At 35.2% G+C, this 21,479-nt stretch overlaps 2 protein-coding genes across 2 annotated transcripts in view; one reads left to right on the top strand and one right to left on the bottom strand.

Moving 5' to 3' along the window:
* Positions 1 to 2,290: 2,290 nt before the first annotated feature.
* LOC581430 (nuclear cap-binding protein subunit 2) lies at positions 2,291 to 10,601 on the bottom strand. The gene is made up of 5 exons (XM_030982384.1): positions 10,470 to 10,601; positions 8,810 to 8,991; positions 6,459 to 6,597; positions 3,535 to 4,915; positions 2,291 to 3,489 (listed from the first exon to the last, which is right to left on the bottom strand). Exons 1-4 carry the CDS (start codon positions 10,527 to 10,529, stop codon positions 4,799 to 4,801), a joined length of 498 nt encoding a protein of 165 aa, XP_030838244.1. The 5' UTR covers positions 10,530 to 10,601; the 3' UTR covers positions 2,291 to 3,489; positions 3,535 to 4,798.
* Positions 10,602 to 13,489: 2,888 nt separating this feature from the next.
* The window catches only part of LOC593892, a 32,454-nt gene continuing 24,464 nt past the window's right edge, over positions 13,490 to 21,479 (top strand). Inside the window, exon 1 of the mRNA XM_795698.5 lies at positions 13,490 to 14,223. Coding sequence (XP_800791.1) covers positions 13,983 to 14,223 — 241 coding nt within the window. The 5' untranslated portion in view covers positions 13,490 to 13,982. The remainder of the gene's footprint in view (positions 14,224 to 21,479) is intronic.

Below are 21,479 nucleotides of genomic sequence, written 5' to 3'. Positions count from 1 at the left end.
AAAATTAATTTGAGCCCTGATAGTAACCCTAATAATATGGTTAGTTTGTGGCTCTCACAGTATGCTGTGTAACACATTATACTGTGGGAATGAAACGAAGACGAAACTAATCGACCTTCGCACTTGAACTCACAGCTTTTATTCACCTTCCCCTATAAAAATAGCATTGTCACAAAAGCTCATCTGGGATTCCGCCATATCTCATTGAAAATCATAATGGGAAGAATTCGGGGAATGTGAACACGAACAATTAATGCTCAATTTACACAACACAATCGTGTATAAAGGCCTCGTCCCACGTACCTTACCAATAAACGATTGATACACGCGGATATCATGTGGATAACACTAGTCCTATACTTATGATTCTTGTGCTGTGTTGGAATGTCAAGATAAGAAATAATAATGAAGTAAAAACAGACAAGAATAAAATATTTCTTTGTCAAACTAACATCTGTTGGAGATTCTGACAATTTTCCACAAGTGCCTAAATGAAATTCACTCGATCACCAAACAAAATTTGCAAAATTTATCTATTCACCCCTCTCGAAAATGAAATCTTTGGAAAAATTTAACTACGGATAATTCAACCGCTTTCATATTTGTTTTACTTCAAAGAAAATGTGAAATTTGTATTATGGATATATAGTTTTCGTACTGGCTATGTGAGACTAGGTCGTTTTTTTTTTTCTTTTTACATTTCCCGCTCTCTATGATCATGGACCTTCCCTGCTACGATACTGGGATCAAGCTCGCTCTAATAACCCCCTTGCTATGACGATGAATTCAAACGATTCCCCCAATTTAGTCGAGTTGGTTTAACATGACGAGGGCAACAATTAATATTCTCTTGTGAATGTCTAATGGTCTTAAATTAAATCACGCCACTAATTTGATGTCAACTGATACAAAGCTGTTTTTGCCGTCTTACGTCATTTTCGACATGGAAGGAGCATGTAGTCATTTTCTGGGATCTTTTGACAGCATAACAATTTCAAACTGGATATTGATATTATCTTCTTTTTGTTGGGAGGGGGAGGGGGGGGGGCGAGGGGGTGAAGAGGCACATACCCAAAACAAAAATATCTGACAACAGTAATATTAGGAAAAGTAGAAGTAATATAGTAATAGGCCTGGTAAAAATAATGGTAGTAACAGTAATAGTAGTATGAAGAAGAAGAAGAAGAAGAAGAAGAAGAAGAAGAAGAAGAAGAAGAAGAAGAAGAAGAAGAAGGAAGGAAAAAAGAAGAAGAAAATAAGAATAATCACCATCAACACTAGCCAATAATATCAGTTATCTTCTTCATCATCATCATTTAAAAGTTGCCGCATTTCCAGAGACATAATTATAAATCAATGTCAAAACTTATAAGAAGCAAGTAAACACACAAATAGATATTGAATAATATTTAAATTTGACTGAGTGCACCCCCTCCCCTTCCCCATCATACGTAAATGAAACTGGAACGATTTTAGAGTTCAATCTGTTTTTCCTCTAGTTCAGAGTTTCCCTTTTGATACTATCATAAACAAAAGAACGTTCATGACGTTTTCTATTCTTGGAGAGTAAATTCATATTCTGTGACCTATATGCCCAACCTATTTTAAAAGTGCATTCATGTCTGAACAAGCGATATTTTTCAGTAGTGTTTCTTGTGGTTTTAGATAGAATAGAAAGATAACGATAGAACCTCGTCGGAAACAGATAATGCCCCTGGCAGGCTATACATGGCTGCTAAGAAAGACGGGAAGCATAGTAATAATATAGCAGTAGTACATAAACAATTTTAGCCGTATCAAATTTCAATTTGGGCTGCCAATTCTCAGTTTGTAATATCGGTTACTGACCCCCCCCCCCCCCCCAAAAAAAAAAAAGAGAAGACAATGATAGCAAACACCAAACCCAACCATGATGAAATAATAAGTGAACAAATAAATCAACTTGATAAAACAAAATTAAATCAATTTAAAGAAAGAAAGAAAGAAAGCAATATATATATATATTCACCTCTATGAATAATAATTGTAGCATACATTTATAAAGTGCAGCCACTCTGCAAATACATTCTACTGTGCTGCAAGAGTTCCTGATATGCTTAATATCTACTATGTAAAGTTAAACGCAAGATGTGCTTTTAGTTTTTATTTAAAAGTACTTAATGATGGTGATTTCCTACAAACACTGTTTTTGGCTGCATATAACCATATTCTGCTATCAATACTGCTGATGAACTAATCATAAGTTACAAACACCCCAGACTTAAATGATTCAAAACAAAAGAAATTTATATCACATTATCTCTGCCCATTTATTCATTCAATAAGTAGACAAACAAACATAATGAACCTGTGGAATAAATCACTCACAAAATAAACATGATACAATCTACTGGTGTGTTGACCACCTGCCTTGTATAAAGACCAAATTTTTAACTTTCTTTGACTTGAGTTTCTATGGAAACCTGTATAGAAAGTATATCATAAAGACTATGTCATCTGCATGCTTTTTATAAAGAAAGCTTTGCAGATCTCCCTTGAGTAGTCTCTATATACAGGTTTCACTGCAAAAAGCAATGGCCTATTTGGTTTAGAATGCTATCTAAAAAAGACAACTGAAAACATAAAAGTGATGATGAGTAATGGCTTAGCAATTGTAAAGCAATGGGCGCATTCTATTATTCAAAACATGCCAAAACCAATTGCCTAAACTGATCATAATTAATTGGTCGGTGGAATTAATGCAGTGTATAGTATTAAGCATTTAAATATTTCACAATGCAAATCATTACTCACTTGTGCATGAGAATCTAACTTCTAATTTCATGCAACATTAGAACATGACATTCATATAATCATAAATGGGTAAACATATACAAACCATTTTTCGAGAAGGAGTGTATTAATCTGCAAAAATAAATTATCTATGACGTGAATCAAATGACTTCCTGTCCATGAGCTATGAGGTTTTGGAATCATCAAAATCATAACAAAATGACGCAAACATGCTGGAAAATGTAAATCATGTGATATGAAAAACACTGGACAAAGATGTGGGTGGGCAAATTTTGTTATTCCTTACGTTACTGACCATATCTAAGTTTTTAATATGGTCCTACTAGAGCTAGGCTGTGACAAAAACATACAGTAAAATGATGTTTCTGATGTCAATTTCTGGTCATAATACCTCTACACAAAATGAATATCTGGCAGGAAAATAAAGGTATGGCTCAGTGATAAATAGTGATATAGCAACTTAAAATGAAATTACAAAACTCAAAATGACTTAGCAACTTGGTGAAGCATCTTCTTCACTTGAGAAGCTTTAAATTGTTGATCTTTTCATATTTTGTACCAAGTTCAGGCTCAAAACATTAACACAAAAGTATTTGGAAATTATTCAATCAAAGAATTTTAAAAGTTTCATGAATTTAAAGGGCAGAGATCATAAGTAAAAAATTAGATGGTTATAATACAATCATGATTTTAAGACTTCATGAGGCACAACAACGTAAGAAAGAAAACAGTAGAAGGTACCATTTATTACATTTCGACATCGCTGTGTGACTTGTGAATTTACCCAAACTATTCAAGGTTAAATTGAAAGGGGAAAAAACAGTCATTGCCTGTACATTCCTAGGATTGAAGATCATCAAACATTTTATTTCCCTTTTATTGACAACAAAATAAAAATGATGGCCCAGACCATTAAGATTTTGTTAGCACAGTTACCACCCTTCCAAAAGATTGTTCACATATGTCAGCATAAATCAACAGGGTACAATAAGTGTAGAGCACTTCATATTGTATGTTATTATGATGTAAGTATGCACAGAGTGCTACACATTTCCACCTATCCTTATTATTAGGACACACAGTTAAGTGAGTACAACTAGGAACTTTTGTTGCACATAGTTTGTTTTTCTTCATCCCCACATGCCATTTTTTACATACAGAATTAAAACAAAATGTGGTAAGCCCCCAGGGTTTACAGTGACACATGTGAATGATCCTTGATAAAAATTAAAAAACTCCCATGTGAAAACCTGAATATTATAGCCTTGCGCACATTTCACATGAACATTTTCTTACAATAAAACAGAAATTTAAAAGTGTCTCACAACTATCCTGACTGGAATAGCATTCCTTAGCTTAAATGTCAAGTACCAGTGACCATTTTTTCTCCATAATTTGAGAAAAGTAATCTTTATAAAAAGTATGCAATAGATATTGAATTAAAGCTATCAATGTCATTACATCTTTAAAATTAAATATTAAAAGAAATAAAAAACAAACAAACAAACAAACAAAACATGTGCCATAATCACTCAAGTATAATTGGGATGGAATACACAAGTTAATAATTGTGCTTGTTTCTTATGCTTTGTACCTTGAAAGTACTTGTGCACAGCAGGCATTCTATAAATGTTCCACAAACTGTTGTTTTGAGAAGTCCATGGGAGTTATCCTAGTTCTGCATTATATCAACAACAAAAACAAACTGTTCAAACTTTTCCTCCAATATTGGACATCAGAGCATGTAACATTGTTGAGAAAAAGCCATCAAGGAGAGCTTGCAAGCAGTATGAACTGTTGCATTTGAGAAGTCCATGTGGTTTTCCTAGCTTTCTGCATTTTGTCCCAAAACAAATATTAGTTGGTCAAATTGTTCATCCAAAAGTTGGACAAGCAGCTGATGAAGAGTGTGAACTGTTGCCTTTGAGAGGTCTATGTGGGCTGGCTATCCTTGACCAAAACAAACACAAATTGTCTTTCTTATGATTAGAATCCATGTCAGGTTTTAGCTAACCCACTGCTGGTATCTTGGTTTTTCCTTGCCCGCTGAAAGCTGTTTGAGGGCAGCCTTCCCATAACCACCTCGTCCGCCATCGTAGTCCGTCCGGTATTCATCCCTGACCTGCAAACAAGTACAAGAATTAATCAATAATAGTCTCTAGGCGCTCTAACTCTCTAACTCTCAATCACAGTTACAGTGTGAGTAAGATCTGAAATAAAAATAGAGGGATAAGTTTCTAGGCGCTCTAACTCTCTAACTCTCTAACTCTCGATCACAGTTACAGTGTGAGTAAGATATGAAATAAACATAGAGGGACAAGTCTCTAGGCGCTCTAACTCTCTAACTCTCAATCACAGTTACAGTGTGAGTAAGATCTGAAATAAACCTACAGGGACAAGAGGTCTATGAAATAAGGGAGCATCATGGAACAGTGGTTCATTCACTTGACTCTTAATCTAAAGGTTGAGGGTTCAAATTGATTTCACACTGAACTGAGTTTGAGCAAAATCAGATAATTAATAAGAAAGTTATACATTTTAAGGACATGAAAAACCCTGAAAATCACAAGACAAATTGGCAACTCACTCATAAGCCTGTGACGTCATTGCCTCACTATCCACTAATTGTTTTCTTTATATTAATAATTATAAATTTCCCATTTTCCCCCTAAGAATCTTATTTCCCCACACCAGCATCCAAGTTGTATTGATAGAAATATGTTTTTGTGTGAACTGTGGATGCACTAATATAGAGTAATTTTTTCAGTTAAATCATGACAAATTTGAAATTTGATAAACTATTTATATAAAAATCAATGATTATGAATAAACAATATTCAGAAAATAGTTACACCATGTATCAATTCTTCACAGGTCATAAAAGTTGTGTGAAATATGATACAAATCATATAACCAAAGGCATGGGTAAATCAACCTGTTTTGGGGGATAAAAAGGGAAATTAATGGAATAAAAATGTATAAAGCAATTGATAAATAGTGAGGCAGTGATGTCACAAACTGATAACCGAATTGGTAATTTGTGTAGTGATTTCCATTGTTCCATAGTTTATCATACTTTAAAAAAAAAATCATAACTTCTGTATTAGTAATCCGATTTTACTCGAATAAGCAATGGTATGTTTGTGACTGATTAGAGGACTTGCTCTTGATCCAGATAAATCATGACTCTTTAGAAAACAGGGCCTATACTAGAAACTTCTGCAACATGAAACTTTTGTGAATTGTAAATGGTAGTGATTTTCATTAGCAAGAAACATGAACTGCAAAACTTTAGTGTAGTGTCAGCTTCAATTGAGTTAAGGTTGATCTTACATGCCAACTCTATAAATAACAGGGCCAATAACTTAAAACCAGAACCTGCCACGACATGAAACTTGCAAAAGAAAATTATAGCGATTTTTATAGCAAAAAACCCTTTGAGTCATGAAACACTCACGAGTCTGAACCATTCACAACACTTGTGAGCATTTCATGCACACAAAAGTTTCCTGTTTGAAAGCACCAGTACTTTAAAGGGATTGGATTACATTGTTCAGATGAGAGAAAATGGTGCTAAGGTAGTGACTTCAATGCTAGTTGTACAATTAAAGATAATCTGAAAATTTGAGTGAAAACAGAGGATTTTAAGGTTGATCTGATCTTACCTGTCCCCCGCTTTTCCCTCGGCCGTACTGCCTCCCTTCCTTGAAGCCTACATCCCAGTCTGTCCTGATAATCCTATCATCTAGACGTGTTCCGCTCACGTACCTCATGCAGTTGGCTGCCTCTTCTCGATCATAATATCTGATTTGGCAGTCAAGATTAAACCTCTAATTACATGCAAAGCGTTTTGTATTGATTGATCAAAATGGTAATGACTGATTGATTCAATGTTTGATCTGGTGCTCCACAATTTGCTTTGGCAACAATTGCTCTGGGCTACCACATTATGCAAGATATAGGTTTAGAAGCTGCAATTTGGCTTTAAAGGCAAATCCAACCCAAATAGACAACTACTCTAAAAGAAAGCAGAAAAATCAGAGAAGCAAACTGATGAAAGTTTTAATTAAATCTGTCTATACAGTGCGTCCCAGAAAAAACGAAACCGAGAATTATCAATGTTTAATCATAACTTAGTCACATTTATATACTAATGAATGGCACATAATTTGGAAAACTTAGATCCTCCTCTTTCATTTGATGCAACTCACCTGATGCATATTTCACGCATGAGTGATTTAAATGAATTTGAAGAGAGGAAACCAAAAAGTCATTTGGTGGACAATATCTGAATTTCAAAGAGAAAATCACATTTCTAGAAAGTTGAGTTTCTGCCCTTTCATATGACACCTCAATTACGAAAAATGAGCAAGGAATGACAAAGTTCTGTATGTTTAAATTAGTGCTTGCATTTCCATATTTTTATCAAACGAATTCGTTTTCACTGACTGGAAATATGCATTATATGAGTTACATCAGATGGAAGAGGGGGATCTCAGCTTTCCAAATATGTGTCATTTATCAATTATAATTGTGATTAAGTTATGATCAAATGTCCATAATTCTCGGTTTCGTTTTTACTGGGACACACTGTATATAAAAAAGTTATGAATTTTTGAAAGTTGTAATCACTATACGTATGGGAACTTCAAAAATTGGCTGAAGCGGTAGTGTCAATGTAATGTAGTACTGGACTACTTTCCCATCTGTTCCAACATATAAAACAATTAAAATTTAATTTTTCAAAAATTCATTGCTCATGACTATGAGGGTGTTTCTTTTTAGAGGACCTATAATAATATGCTATCTATAATATATTTTGAGTAGTTCACCAAGGAAGAAGGAAATTACAAGAAAAACAGAAAATAATGATATTTTTGTATACAACAAATGGGAGAGTTATCCACGTCCTACGTCACAATGACCAAACTACCAATTTGAGATTCGTATAGACTTAGTGATATCATATTTCAATGCCAGTAACAGTCAATAGTTCATGAGAAAGATGAACGTTTGCTGAGATCCCCCCCAAAAAAAAAATTTAAAAATTCTTTGTGCAAGCATGGATACCATACAGTGTGCGTGCGATTCCAGAATGATCATTACATTCAGGCAACTTTCCAGCGAAGATTTACAGAGAGTGTCACAGATTTTCTGTGATGTTTAAGCAATCTTTACTCAAGAAAGGAGAAGGTGAGAATTCTTTTAATTTTTTTTTGTGAATTTGGTAATATAAAAGATATACCGGTATGGACTGCTTTAATATTCGACACATAGCTGTGTCGGTTTCTATTGGTATACAGGATGCAATGTCCCCTTGAGCCAATAGAAACAGCTATGCATCTCATAGCAGTCAATATATCTATATAATTTTCAGACATTTGTATGTCTTTGAAAATAGCCTTGTAAAGTTTTGGAAGCTCATAAACAAAGAAGAAATACCATCTTGGCTCAACATAGATCAACACTTGAGATACAATTTGTTTTAGAAACATATTTACATAGCATATATATAGAATAAAATACTACAAAATTCTTGTTTTCCTCCTAGGCAACTGTTTTTTAGGGGCTGTACTAAACATACAGTATGGATAGCAATAGCATTTAGAAATAATGTGACGTTATACGCTCTCTACTAGTACCTGTGCTTGTGAAAACTTCTCCGAAAACAGAAAAATACAAAGGAAACATGTCATAATCATAATCATAATTTGTATTGTGTAGATGTATAATATGAACTAACATTATTTCCAGTACAAAAGATACCAAATTCTCTACATTTTACATTATATTAAAGACCGTCAATGCTACTGGGCCAGAAGGGATTAGACCACCCAGCCAGGTCACTGACATGTGGCTATCTCATCAACTCAGCTCTCAACTAACATAAGAAAAAGAGGATCATGGGGTCCACTAGGCACCGATTTGGGAAGTTTTATATATAGAGGGAGCAAGTAGCTACAAGTAGGACAGTGGGGCTTTAAAATCTATTAAGCAAAGTTTAGGCAAAGGATACTCCACGAAGCAAAAACCGCATGGCGTTCTCTTGATCTTGTCCAGCCCCATGACGACACGCTTGATGCTGCCACACTTAGAGAAGACCTCATAGATCTGCTCCTCAGTGGTAAAGAAAGACAGGTTTCCTATGTACAGAGTGCTTGCTTCTTTCAGCTTTCTCTCTTGGTTGTCCATAGACCCCTAAATAAAAAAATAAGTAAATTCAATTGTCATCAATTAAACTTCTTGTTTTATTCCTTCTAATTGTTCCCCATCCTTTTGTCCATACTTGGTGGCCCACTAGCAGAACCATTCATAGGTGTAGGTGTGGGGCTGTGTTAAATTTGGCAATGGTTTACCTCAGTTGATGGGATAAAAACACAAAAATAATCAGCAAAGTTCAGGGGAAATAGTTTTTTTTTTTACATAGAGGGATAATAAAAATATCACTTCCGTACAATTTATCCAACTGGCTCTAAATCACCATGTAAAAAATACAAAATTTCAGGCTGATGATCTTATTCCTTTGTTTGAAGCTCAAACAAGATTGAGAACACACTCTCAGTCTCACTTAATTGTACTATTTGTAGCCAAGGCCAATCCCGGCAGTATAGAGATGTGAGGACTGAGGTGTTAAAATTTGAATAGACTCTACATCTTACTAGTCCGAATGCACTGCCACTGGGAACTGAACTAGATCTAGATCTACATACAGTAGATTGAGATTCAAAGTTTCAAAGTTCAAAGTTTCAAACTGATGTTTTATTTCTAAAAATGAGAGACATGAAGTCTTAAACTTTGAAGAGGAACTTTTGTTATGTTTTAAGGAAAGCTGAAATTCTGTATCTGTGCTGTAACAGTGTGAGGTCGAGTGTGACTGTGGGATGATCCTGACGGTTGTCTACAAGTGCATCCAAAACAAAGCTCCAGTGTATCTCAATTCTCTCATCGTACCCTACCAATCTGCTTGTCATGGCCTTCGCTCGTGTACTGACAGCACCCTGCTACACGTTCCTCGAATATACACCAAAGCTGGCGACAATGCTTGCCATGCATGTGCTCCTCGACTCAGAAAAGAGCTTCAACGTTTTATTCGATTAGCACCTGCGCTGGATGTCTTCCGAAAATGTCTCAAAACTCTCCTCTTTGACCATGATCAACGATAGATTCTTTGATAACTTTTATGTAAAGCGCTGTGAAACAACAGTTAGTTTGTAAGAGCGCTATAGAAATGACTTCATTGTATTTGTATTGTATTTGTATTGTACTGAGCTAGTGACGGTGTGAAGAATATAAATTGCATCTCGAACTCGAAGTCAAGACTCAAAGGAATGGATAGGCAATTCACAATTGCCATTGGAAAAATAACGGAGACAGATATCACTGCCAATTTATATTTTATACTCTGAAATTTAGAGTTTCATCTAACAAAGTCAGACCTACTCACTTACTCAGATCGAAATATCTCTATCAAACACTTATTCAATTCTTCGTCTTACACTACAGTCAATGCCGCCGCGGCAGGCGACGCCACAGACAATGACGGATCACACAACATCAAAACGGGCATGTGGGATCGTGTAAACGGTAATGGAAATATATATCAAGCCATTTGCAAAGTATTATCAAGTTTACTATAACTACTATTGAACACTTTCAAAATATATAGAAGGACATACCCCGAAATGCTGGTCCCTGTAGGCACTAAGCTCTGTCATACGGTCCGATTTTAACGCCATTTTCGATAATTTCGTTGTTTCAGCGATCCGGAAAAAAAGAAAAGATAGAAAAATGCCCTCTACGATAGCGCTTTTTTGTATGCACTTTCAGTTCTTTTTGGGGCACAAGCAGATTGGTCAAAAATTTAATATGTGACAATTTTTTTCTTCGCATTATTATTTTGTTTACGAAGGGGGGGGGGAGGTCGCTAAAGTTATGTTGCTTGTTTTGGTCTGTCTGGGGCACCAACCTCTTTCCCATCCCTGGGTCCCATGGGCAGGCGCGGATCCAGGATTTCTTAGTGGTGGGGGCCCAAATTTGAAATCAATTTGAAATGTAGTGTTCTGAAATATGAAAATCGTGCCGGCCAATATTTCGCTCAGTGGGGGGGGGGGGGGGGGGGGGGGGGGGGGGGGGGGGGGGGGGGGGGGGGGGGGGGGGGGGGGGGGGGGGTAGTGAGCACTAATTTGTTTTTTTGGCCCTCAAAAATTTGAAAAATTGCACCCCCCCCTTAATATATATATATATACATTTTAGGATCCGAGAGCTTAACTTTCAAATACAGAACTATTGAAAAGTACCCGGCATGGGGAGGGGAGGGGCATATAGGGAACGTGCAATTGAATAACAAAAGAAAACAAATAAGAACAGTGAGAGGCGAAAGACTGCATGGATATATATAGGGAAGGGGGGAAAGAGAAAGAAAAAGAGACTTCTATAACCGAGAGATAATTTGACTATCAGAATTTGCCATGGGAAAATCTTCTTCGTGTAAAAATAGCCCTATGACCTTTAAATAACAATTAATTTCTATGATATAATATTAATATTTCATATGAAGATTAACCTTATGTCATCCAGGTACGATTTAAATGACAATTAAAGTACGCTAGATTTATATCTTCGCATATTGCCTGGATGTTATTATGTAACTTTGTGAGACTAGCACCAGATTTAAGAATTCTGATACGTATTAGTAATTTCTAGTACAATGACAACGTAAACTCTCCCGAAATATATAAAGAAATGACATGGACGAGAACAAAAATTGGGTGGGCAAGTCAACAAGATCGCAAAGGGGAAGGGCTGGTCGCTCTCGGCCTTCTCCGGTTATTTATTCTGAAATGTATTAACAAAATAGTGAGAAAATGACTAAGGCAAGAGAACAATAAAGCATGTCTAGATAAACAAATAATGAAATAAACAATTCTTAACATAAAAAAGAAGAATAACGGGAGGCCGTATAGGGTCCGAAATCCGGAGTCCACTGAGTCATCTTGTTTATTGACCCCACCCATATGGCGGAACAGTCTGTATAACTCTTACCCATGTATTATATATATATATATATATATATATATATATATATATATATATATACATATGGCGAAACAGTCTGCATAACTCTTACCAATAAAGTTTAACCTTCCAACTCCTATATCTATATATAATATAGGCCTATATAATTATATACATCATGTAATTAACAAAATTAATGATGAAAAAGAGACGTCTCATACAGTTGTTATTAGATCACAAATACCTTACGTCTTCATCAAATAAATATGATCATGATGATAATGATAATCATGTAAACGAAGTGGACGTGTTGAAAGATTATAAAGCATGAAACTCACAAGAATTCTTCTTATACAAAAAGAATAATAATTGTTTACACTTTGTATATATACAAATATATAGGAATAAAACGAAAAAATAGTCCTGTGATGGTCGACAAAAATAGACAAGTGTTGAAGAAATAATGAAACAAGTATATGAGTGTGTTTGTGTTGAAAGATTACAAAGCGTAAAACTTACAAAATTTTTCTTATACATATATTTTTTTTTTAAATGCTAACGCTTATAATACATTCATGTACATACATACATACATACATATATTATATATATTAAAGAATACAAAGAAACACAGCGTGGCGGTTGACGAAATATAGACAAGCTAAGAAGAAATAATGGAACAAGTATATAAGTATGTGTGCGTGTGTGTGTGTGTGTGTGTGCGTGTGGTTGTGTGTGTGTTGTGTTCATGTAAATAAATAACGTAACAGATTGTGTGAATGCAAAAACACATACACACACACACACACCTTGACTTTATGTAAAGAGAAAAATATAGATTAATATACATAAATCAATGTGACAATTACAGTTCGTTTTATCCTTAGAAAGTGCTTTCTGAATTCTAAAAAAATGCACTTTGAAACCGACTTAGCATTGTATGGGTAAATAAAGTTTAGGCCTATGAAGATAATGAGCTAACAATGGGTAAGCAATATCTATTTTTCTTTTAATAGAAGCATTCTGATTTATCCTCATTCACTCAAAAGTTTGTTTTTCTTTTGCATTTCCTTTTCATAGCAGTAATGATGAAAAGATTGTGGGCCATCACTAAACAATCTATTTTACCCCTTTCACAGTTTTCTATCCATTTCACATACCTTTCCTATCTACTAAAGTAATGATTAACAGTTTATGGGCTAACATTGTAAACTTGCTTGGGCTTATAAACTCCCTATATTCATTTTACAGAGGTATTGTATCTATTTCTATTCACTAACTAAAACTTCTTCTTTTTCCCAAGCATTTCCTATCCGCATGATGATGTGTATTGTTTACATTAGAGGCGAAGCTAGTCGACTTACTAGCCGTCTCTTCCCCTCTCTCCGATGAATACTCTTTCTCATAAAAGCACATTATTTGCATTTGAATAGGCAGTGGCTTTACCTGCAGTAATACATGGACTCCATTCAACCCTCCCAAGTTGCGAGCTTTCAAATTGTCTTTTGATTCGAACTCGATTCTTCTTTTCTATGGCCCACGAACAGTGAGCATAAGGGGAGTGAGTAAAAGAAAAAATGATAAAGGTTCCACTATATACGGTTCAATGAAGAATGGCATGTTCTGTGGCGGACAAACACCCCTCTCCCGCTCTCTCTCTCTCTCTCTTCCTCTCTCTTCCTCTCTCTATTCATACTGTACGAGTGAGCTGTACCAGTGGCGTAAAAGGAAATAAAGGGGGAGAAGATCGCACTATCATTTTAGCCTGGCGCACAACGTCGTGTTTTTAGGTGGAGGTCGTACTTTACGTGTGTGTGTGTGTGTACGTGCGTGTGTATGTGCGCCTTGTCATATCCATACAATGCACGACACACAGTCACCGTACACTGAACAAATAAAGAGAATAACTCACCGTGTGTGTTAAAAGAGCCATACTTCAAGTTCAGAGAAGGGCGTAAACTTTAATTTTTAAATCAAAAGTGGACCAACGTCAACTCCTTTCATTTTGTCAATATTTCGAACGCGAAACACGTGCCATTACTGACTTCTTCGGACCCACGATCGAATACCATCTCATACTCACAGACAATCAGCACAATCGTTGGACTGACGGAATATCTAAAAACTAGGAAATAAAGTTTTGTCGAGGAGTGGAATCAGATCGGACTGGGGACATGGATCTGGACTACGGTGGTGACTACGGTGGTGACTACGGTGGTATTTATGGCCGAAATTATGATAGCACTCACATGGCCCGGTTTCTGGGCTCTAGGAGAATGGGGGCAATTGAACCAAGTCCGGCGGAGGTTTTGAGGGAAATTAAGATGGTCGTCAATGATTACAAAGCTGCCAAGCGCAGTCCAAGGAGCTATTCACTCCATGTATCACCCACTCATGTTATAGTGAGGGAGGAAGGTAAGCTTTATTTTCATCTCTGTTATTATTATTATTATTATTATTATCCTTATTTGGCAAGAGTTCCATAATACCCTCTACTAAAATTGGAGAAGAAAAAAATATAGATATGTTTCCGAGTGATATACCTAATGATAATATAATATATACAACATGGGAAACTAGGGTTAGGGTTAGTGTAATAATAAGGCAATACTAGAAATTTCGTTTTCGTTTTTATTTAGTGGGGGGGGGGGGACTCTTTCCCCTCTATAAATTTAAAAATAGAATTTAAGATATTCAAAGAGAGAAATCAAAGAACAATATATATTTATATACATATTATATCATATCTAGTATCCATGTATATACATTATATCTGATATCAAGTCGGTATACTCCCCAGGAAGCGGGGCGTGTGTACTATCATGAGCAGATTTGTAAGAAACTCTAATGACCGGGTAATAATTATTACAATGTAAAACACTTAGAAACAAATTTGAATATTATTATTATTTTATTGTAGTCGACGTGTTGGCAGGATAGGATGATGCAAAAAAAAAATGATTGATAAAATCATGGAACATACATACATTATTGATTATGTCGATATTACGACGTGGAACGTCTTATTTGTACCTTTTATGTGCCCTTTTCATTTCTGGTGAATGGTCCTTTTTAGGTGCGAGAAGAGCCCCCCCCCCCCCCTCTGATAATTGCCCTTTTTACTTTTCACACGTGACCCTTTTCCTTTAGAAAAAGTGGGTTTTTTTTCCTTCTGATGAGCACACCCCCCCCCCCCCTTTTTTTGTACAAGAGCCCCTTCCCCTTTTTATAAACGCATTTTTTCAAGTTGATATATTCTCCTATCCAAATATATTATAGGTGCCCCTTTTTCATTCTCATAATGTGCTTTTTATCATGGTGAGTGCCATTTTTCAGGTGCAAAAAGTGCCCCAATTCCACCTCTGATAAATGCCCTTTTTACTTTAACACGTGCTCCTTTTTTCTGATGACTAAGAAAATGACTAAGAGCAATTTGTTTCAGTTAATTTACCTCAAATGTCGCCTTTGTCCAATCCTTAAGCATTTTCTGCTTGTGATTTGAAGTTGCAATTTATCATTTCTCCTAACTACCATTACGCATTTCATATATATATATAAAATATCGCATGCATGGGTTAACACATTAACAGAGGTACATGATTTCAAGTTTTGAGCTAAAACAGCTAGAATTTTAAGGGAAAAAATCCAAATAACATTTCCTCAGCAAATCCGTAAATTTTCAATTAGTGCGCAGTCTTCAGTGTAATTCGATGAATAAGCTCAATGTAATGACTAGTAAGGAATTTCTTTTCTTTTACAAGGAAGTAAACGCATTTTGTCTTTGAATATCTATCGTGCATTTTCTTCTGTCACTAGTAACATTGTATACATACTGTACACTCAAGGGTGATTATAATGACACACACAATTCACTCTCACTTGGCATGTACGATGGCGTCATAATATTGGTTTGTATCATCGCCATATTGAATTTGGTAATCTTACCATTAAGGCCAGTTTTAAAATATCAAATAATCTATATTTCTGTACTTAAAATAAGACTTTCTCTTGGAAATTAGTAAATCTATGTTTTTCATGGTTTGTCATCATAAGAGGAACATTTTATGATGATTTTCTTTTTCATCAGCTAATCAGACATTGTTTGATTTTATTTTATTTGTCAAACTCAAATATAATATAGAATCAAAGCAGAGTGGTACAAAAGACAAGGAAATATATAGAACAAATGAAAATAAGAATTAACTCGACAGGATGGCCAATTAAAGGTCGAGAGCTCATTAACAATGTGGTCCTATTAATTATAGAATCAATATTAAATGTGTTGAATATTTGCATGGTTAGATATTCATGGTGATCATGACGTCATTATTCATTATACAATCCTTCTGAGTTTACAGTATCAATATCATGAGTATTTTATCCTTGCAAGCATATTAAATGCAAATTTATATTTAATATTTACCGTTTCGAAAAAAAAGGCGGGGTCTGTTATGAGAAATGTGCTTGGAGGATACGTTTGAGTAACTCAGCAAGGTTGAACAATCGACAATCGATCTGCTTTAGTCAAAGTGGCCACACCCAAGCGATTTGACTTATTGCCAGGCACTAATGCTATTGAAATTGCATTAAGTTGATTTTTTTTTTTAAGTTTTTTTTTGTTTGCGATCGTGTGACTAAACGAGAGCCTAGATCCTAATTTGACATTTACAAGGAATTTTTAATTTTGAAAAATAAATGTTATACACATCAGTAATCATAAAACCTAATATGAAGTACTTTCAATAGTTGAGTTTCCTAACAACCATTAAACAAATTGATAAAATATTGAAATTAAAATAGTATTGTTACAGAATGACCATAATGACCTATGGCTATGTCTTCCGTAACAAACCCAAATAAGATTCAATATTTCATAAATTTGACGAGTGTTTGATAGGAAACCCAAATGTTATGAAGGTTACTCATATTAGTAAATATATCATATAAGTAATTTGTAGATTTTTTGGGGCATTAAAATGTCTGTAACATTCGTTATTGAAAACAGAAAATTCTCTGGAAACGTCATTCCGTGACGCTTAGAATTGACCAAGATTACAACCATGAACACGTATATCATTATCTGGACAACTGACGTATTTTCAATTACCTTGACAGATTTTCTTTCACCCTGACGTATTTTCTATAAGTCCACTCCTTTTTTATTGTGATACTGTGACCCCCGATGACCAATTATTGTGAAATTGAAAATAAATCCGGCCATTTACTACAAGCATGGGTGACTTAGGGGTTGGGAATACCATACATTTCCCAGTGCGTGATAGTCAATTGCCATTTGGTCCAAGGTCACTAAGATCACTTTATAGATCATTGATTTATAAAGCTCAAATAAATTCGAGAAATATAAATATTTGTTCTCGCAGATTCGGCTGATCAAGCTGAATATCATATTGTAGACTCTCCGCCAGAAGGTCGTACTAGGTACGTGTACTGTCAATGGCAGGAACGACTTTTTAAGGACAGTTGACGATATTTTCTTCATTATGGGTGCATAAACAGCTTAACGCAATGATCCTTACTTGTGTTTGCTTTTTACGTTCAATTGAATTATGTTAGCATTATTGAAACATAATGTTCTAAACGGGGAATGCATGAGAACGTGTTCATGTTTTTGTTTGCATAAATAAATTTGGCGGGATTGCGGTTTCACTATAAAGGTCACATCTCTTGTCACTTGCGACATGGTGTGTTGATTTCATACAATAAATTTTGAACCCGTCATTAAATTGAGGATGTTTTGCCAATTAAGGGGAGGATTAACAATCCATACATTGATATTAACAACACGCAGCATAAATTATCTTGGCGATTAAGCATAATGATAAATGGATGGTTGTCTGTAGGACATGTGTAATCAATGGCGGATCTAGGAGGGACCCAGGGGCCCCCTCACCCGGGGAAAAACCAGATAAAAACACTTTAATTTTACCTTTATTTGTTAAGAAAAAGAAGACGGGCCCTCTCCACTGGAACTGAAATTATTGCTCACAACCCCTCCCCCCCCCCCCCCATGAACGAGATATCGGCCTGCGCGATTTTCATATTTCGAGAGCAAAAAAAAAATAGTCTCCTTGTCAATTGGGGGTAATGTAATATGTGGTTCGGTTTTTTGTTGGTTTGGTATCGGCCGTGTCGTTGTGACTGGCTGGTATTACGCAATCACGTGGTGTTGAACGAGAGGCGCCATTGTTTCGTAGATACTTCGCGTTAAAGTTCAACTTGCCTTCAGACAATAAAAGGTACCAGAGGATTATTTATTTTTCTTCCTCACAATAAAGTTAGTTTTTGTTGTGTCTCAAAAGCTTGTCGCGGGGGTGATTTGTGAATGGACCCTCTGATTGAGAAATAGCTTCGTTTCCTCTGATCGAGAAATAGCTTCGTTTCATGCTGCTTGCTGTAATGGTGAGGTTGCCAATTATAATGACTCAAGGCTTTGCATTAATAGTTTCAAAATATGTACATAAAGACAAAGAAAAATATTAAAAATTCACATTTGAGAATTATGCAAGCGAGCTCCATGGTATCAGTAAGCTGTTGATCAGAAAGTGCGCAAAGTAAAAAAAAAAGTTATCATAATCATTATCATTACCATTATTGTTTTTATCATCAATTCATTTTATGATAAGATTGTTCTTCTTCTTGTTATTACCATCATAATCATCATTATTGATACTATATTACTACTACTTTGGTTGCTATACGTGTTACTATCATCGTCATTTTCATCTTCATCATAATATTTTCCAATCAATATGTAAATTACTTAAATTTGGAATATTTTAATATAACGTGAGAAATTCATCAGTATTTAGTGCCATATTTGACATTCTTGGGGCTATGGCGAAATATTTTACCAAAAAGTTTGGAATGTTAAGATAATTAAAATGAAATATTTATATTGTAGGCAAATACACTTGTTTTTTAAACTAACACATTATTTTCGTTTAGAGATTTCTAAATTGTCTTTTATCGAAAAGAAGAGAACGAATAGCACCTTAAAATGCGCAACTTATGACAATGCACCCTTTTCAAGTGCTTGCACAAGTCGGGCCACAAGTGAAATAGAGTAAGTCCGTTGTCTTTCTTCTTTGATGGCATGTAGTTTAAATCCCTCTTCGAGGTGACAATAAATCAATATAGGATTAACAAGTAGAGTTTAACAATCAGCCAGAGATGTGGTTTCATCACTCCATCCAAGGAGATTCCTTGAAGCTCCTTGTTAAAAACCCAGACAAAAGGGGAAGTTCGGAACCATTGATCTGCTAAGAAGGACATTATACTGACACATTTAGTTTTATGCCCATTACGCACCATACGTCATTTTAATTGCGTCGTTAGCTGCGTTTATTAACCCTGTGAATGCAATTGCAGTGCTTACACTAATAATTCAACACAATGTTTCTAAAAAGGTCATATTGCTCTCATGTAAGTCCAGGGCATTGGCAAACTTTCAAACTTTGTAATAACCTCCTTAACGTGTTGACCTCCGTCACATTGTTGCTTCTTTGACGATCAAAAAAAGAAAAATGTTCAGTATCATAATAAAAAATGTGTACATAAATGAAAAGTAAGAAAATATTCAAAAATTACATTTACACTACATAATTGTTTTCATTATCTTATAGATTTTTTCGTTTTCATTTCATTTTATTATCATAAAGGCCATCATTTTCCTCTCTCGTAAGGAAAATTGCTCAAGAATGCTTCGTCTCTGTCTTAACTTTTCACTTTCACTTTAAAGGTAACCTAACCCCAAAGAATAAGTGTAGGCCTAGGTATTCTGAAAAATGAGATGTATTCCTGCCCTTTGATGTACAATATTCCTTACGAAAATGTACAAGAGATATATAAATGAAGATATTCCTGGCATGATGTGATGCATTTAAGCCTGACATGGGGGCAGCCATTTTCTTGAAAATGTGACGTACCAGTTGAAGTTGTACATGTATCATGCACCAAGCTTTAGTTGGAATTTTTTTTAAAATCAATAACGAAACCTTTACTTTTCAATGAGGAAAAATCATAACTGAGAAAATAGAAATTGTATTTGGTGAAAATGAATGACAGGGAAAAAAATGTAACTTATTTATGCAATTGGCGTTCTGGCATTTGTAGTACAAAGGATAATAGCAGGTGAATGAAATGCTTCATCAGCACACGTCTGGGAAAGAAGCATTCATAAATTTGAATACATTTACTTGATAAACGACTTCGCATAGTACGTCACGTTATCAAGAAAATAGCGATGCCCATGTCGTGCTGAGAAACTAGATTATTCTTGCTTTATACCTCTCTCATACATTTTGGTGGGGAATCTTGTAGACTAATGGGCAATAATATAATAAATCTCTCAGAATAAGTAAAGTCATTTCTTGGGATTCGGTTTCCTTTAAGGTAATCATTGCTATTATTTAAACTTGCAGACTACTTAGAATGTACCAACACATGGTCAAATTGAATCCGACTGCTGTACATTTCAAACTCCAGTAACAGTACGAGTCGAATGCATTGGGCAAGTGTTTGTATCACCCTTCATATCGCCGTCCGTTTCTTCGTGATAGTTCACAGAATACACTCTCAAAATCGTAATATTTCCCATCATGAATGAATGTACAGTGATAATAGGTAAAATATGTCTTACATAGTTTGAAATGAGGTGAAACAATATTTGTCTAGTAGCCAGTAGCCGTCATCTTTTAGTTTTTTTTCATTGGGTGCAATCGAGCGAAGGAGGTGCGCTATTGAAATACTGGGCGTAGTTCACAAGCGCTTCCCATAGAGCCAGTGACGTCGTCGCACAGCTATGCATATACAGCTAGAGTGGTGGGAAAGTCGTACATTGCTTTATACAATACACAGGAATTACGTCATTACTTACATTACTTAGGATATGCAGACAAAACGTGAAAGGTTGAATGTTGTCATGAGTGTATTGTCAAAGAGAAGTTTCATAGCGTTTTTTTTCTTTTTGTAAAGACCGTGAATGACCTCAATTTCCAACCATGAGTCATGTACATTACGTTAATGCTGTAGGCAGATATAGCGTTAAATATTATTTGAAATTTATGCATGTATAATTTATAGGTTGCTGCATATGGTAATAACATATTTTTTTTAAAGTCGTTTTACATTATATAACAGATTGTCAAAAATATTTGGGGACAAGATTGATAAATTGTCACGAAACTACATATTATGAATAGAATTATGGTTAATATCAAGTAGTACATATCATGAATTTGCACACTGTTATTTCTAAAGTTATATATTATGCAATTATATTTGTGAATTGCAAGAACATAACGTACCACATCGTTTGGCAAATTGAATATCATAGACAAGAAATGTCTTCCACCCCCTTGATATTTTGAATATAATAATAAAAATAAAAGTAATAGTGGAGTCTTGTATAGCGCTCATGTCTGGCGTATTGTCACTCCTGGGGGTGTTTCACAAAACTTGTCATCAGAGACAAAATAATGACAGTTATAAGCTACTGAAATACTTGCTTCTGATTGGTTATCAGCAGATTTGTCACTGATTTTTGTCATCTGTCATTAAAAAGAGGCTCTGTGAAACACACTCCTGGTGCTCCATTAGTATTACCCTATAGCTTCAGCACGGCTGCCATTACATCGCTCGAGAATGAAAGG

The sequence above is a fragment of the Strongylocentrotus purpuratus genome, unplaced genomic scaffold (assembly GCF_000002235.5).
Source record: "Strongylocentrotus purpuratus isolate Spur 01 unplaced genomic scaffold, Spur_5.0 spur5_scaffold_12, whole genome shotgun sequence".
Lineage (NCBI taxonomy): Eukaryota > Metazoa > Echinodermata > Echinoidea > Camarodonta > Strongylocentrotidae > Strongylocentrotus > Strongylocentrotus purpuratus.
The sequence above is the reverse complement of the archived record's forward strand: the minus strand, read 5'-3'. Positions and strand labels throughout refer to the sequence as shown.

What these genes read in the sequence shown, in the direction of transcription:
- LOC581430 (XM_030982384.1), bottom strand. Translation starts at nt 10,529, where the DNA reads ATGGCGTTAAAATCGGACCGTATGACAGAGCTTAGTGCCTACAGGGAC. An exon ending in ACAGGGACCAGCATTTCGGG is followed by an intron (nt 8,992 to 10,469) that starts GTATGTCCTTCT and finishes TTTTTTATTTAG; the next exon opens with GGGTCTATGGACAACCAAGA. An exon ending in GAGGGAAAAGCGGGGGACAG is followed by an intron (nt 4,916 to 6,458) that starts GTAAGATCAGAT and finishes ACTTGTTTGCAG; the next exon opens with GTCAGGGATGAATACCGGAC.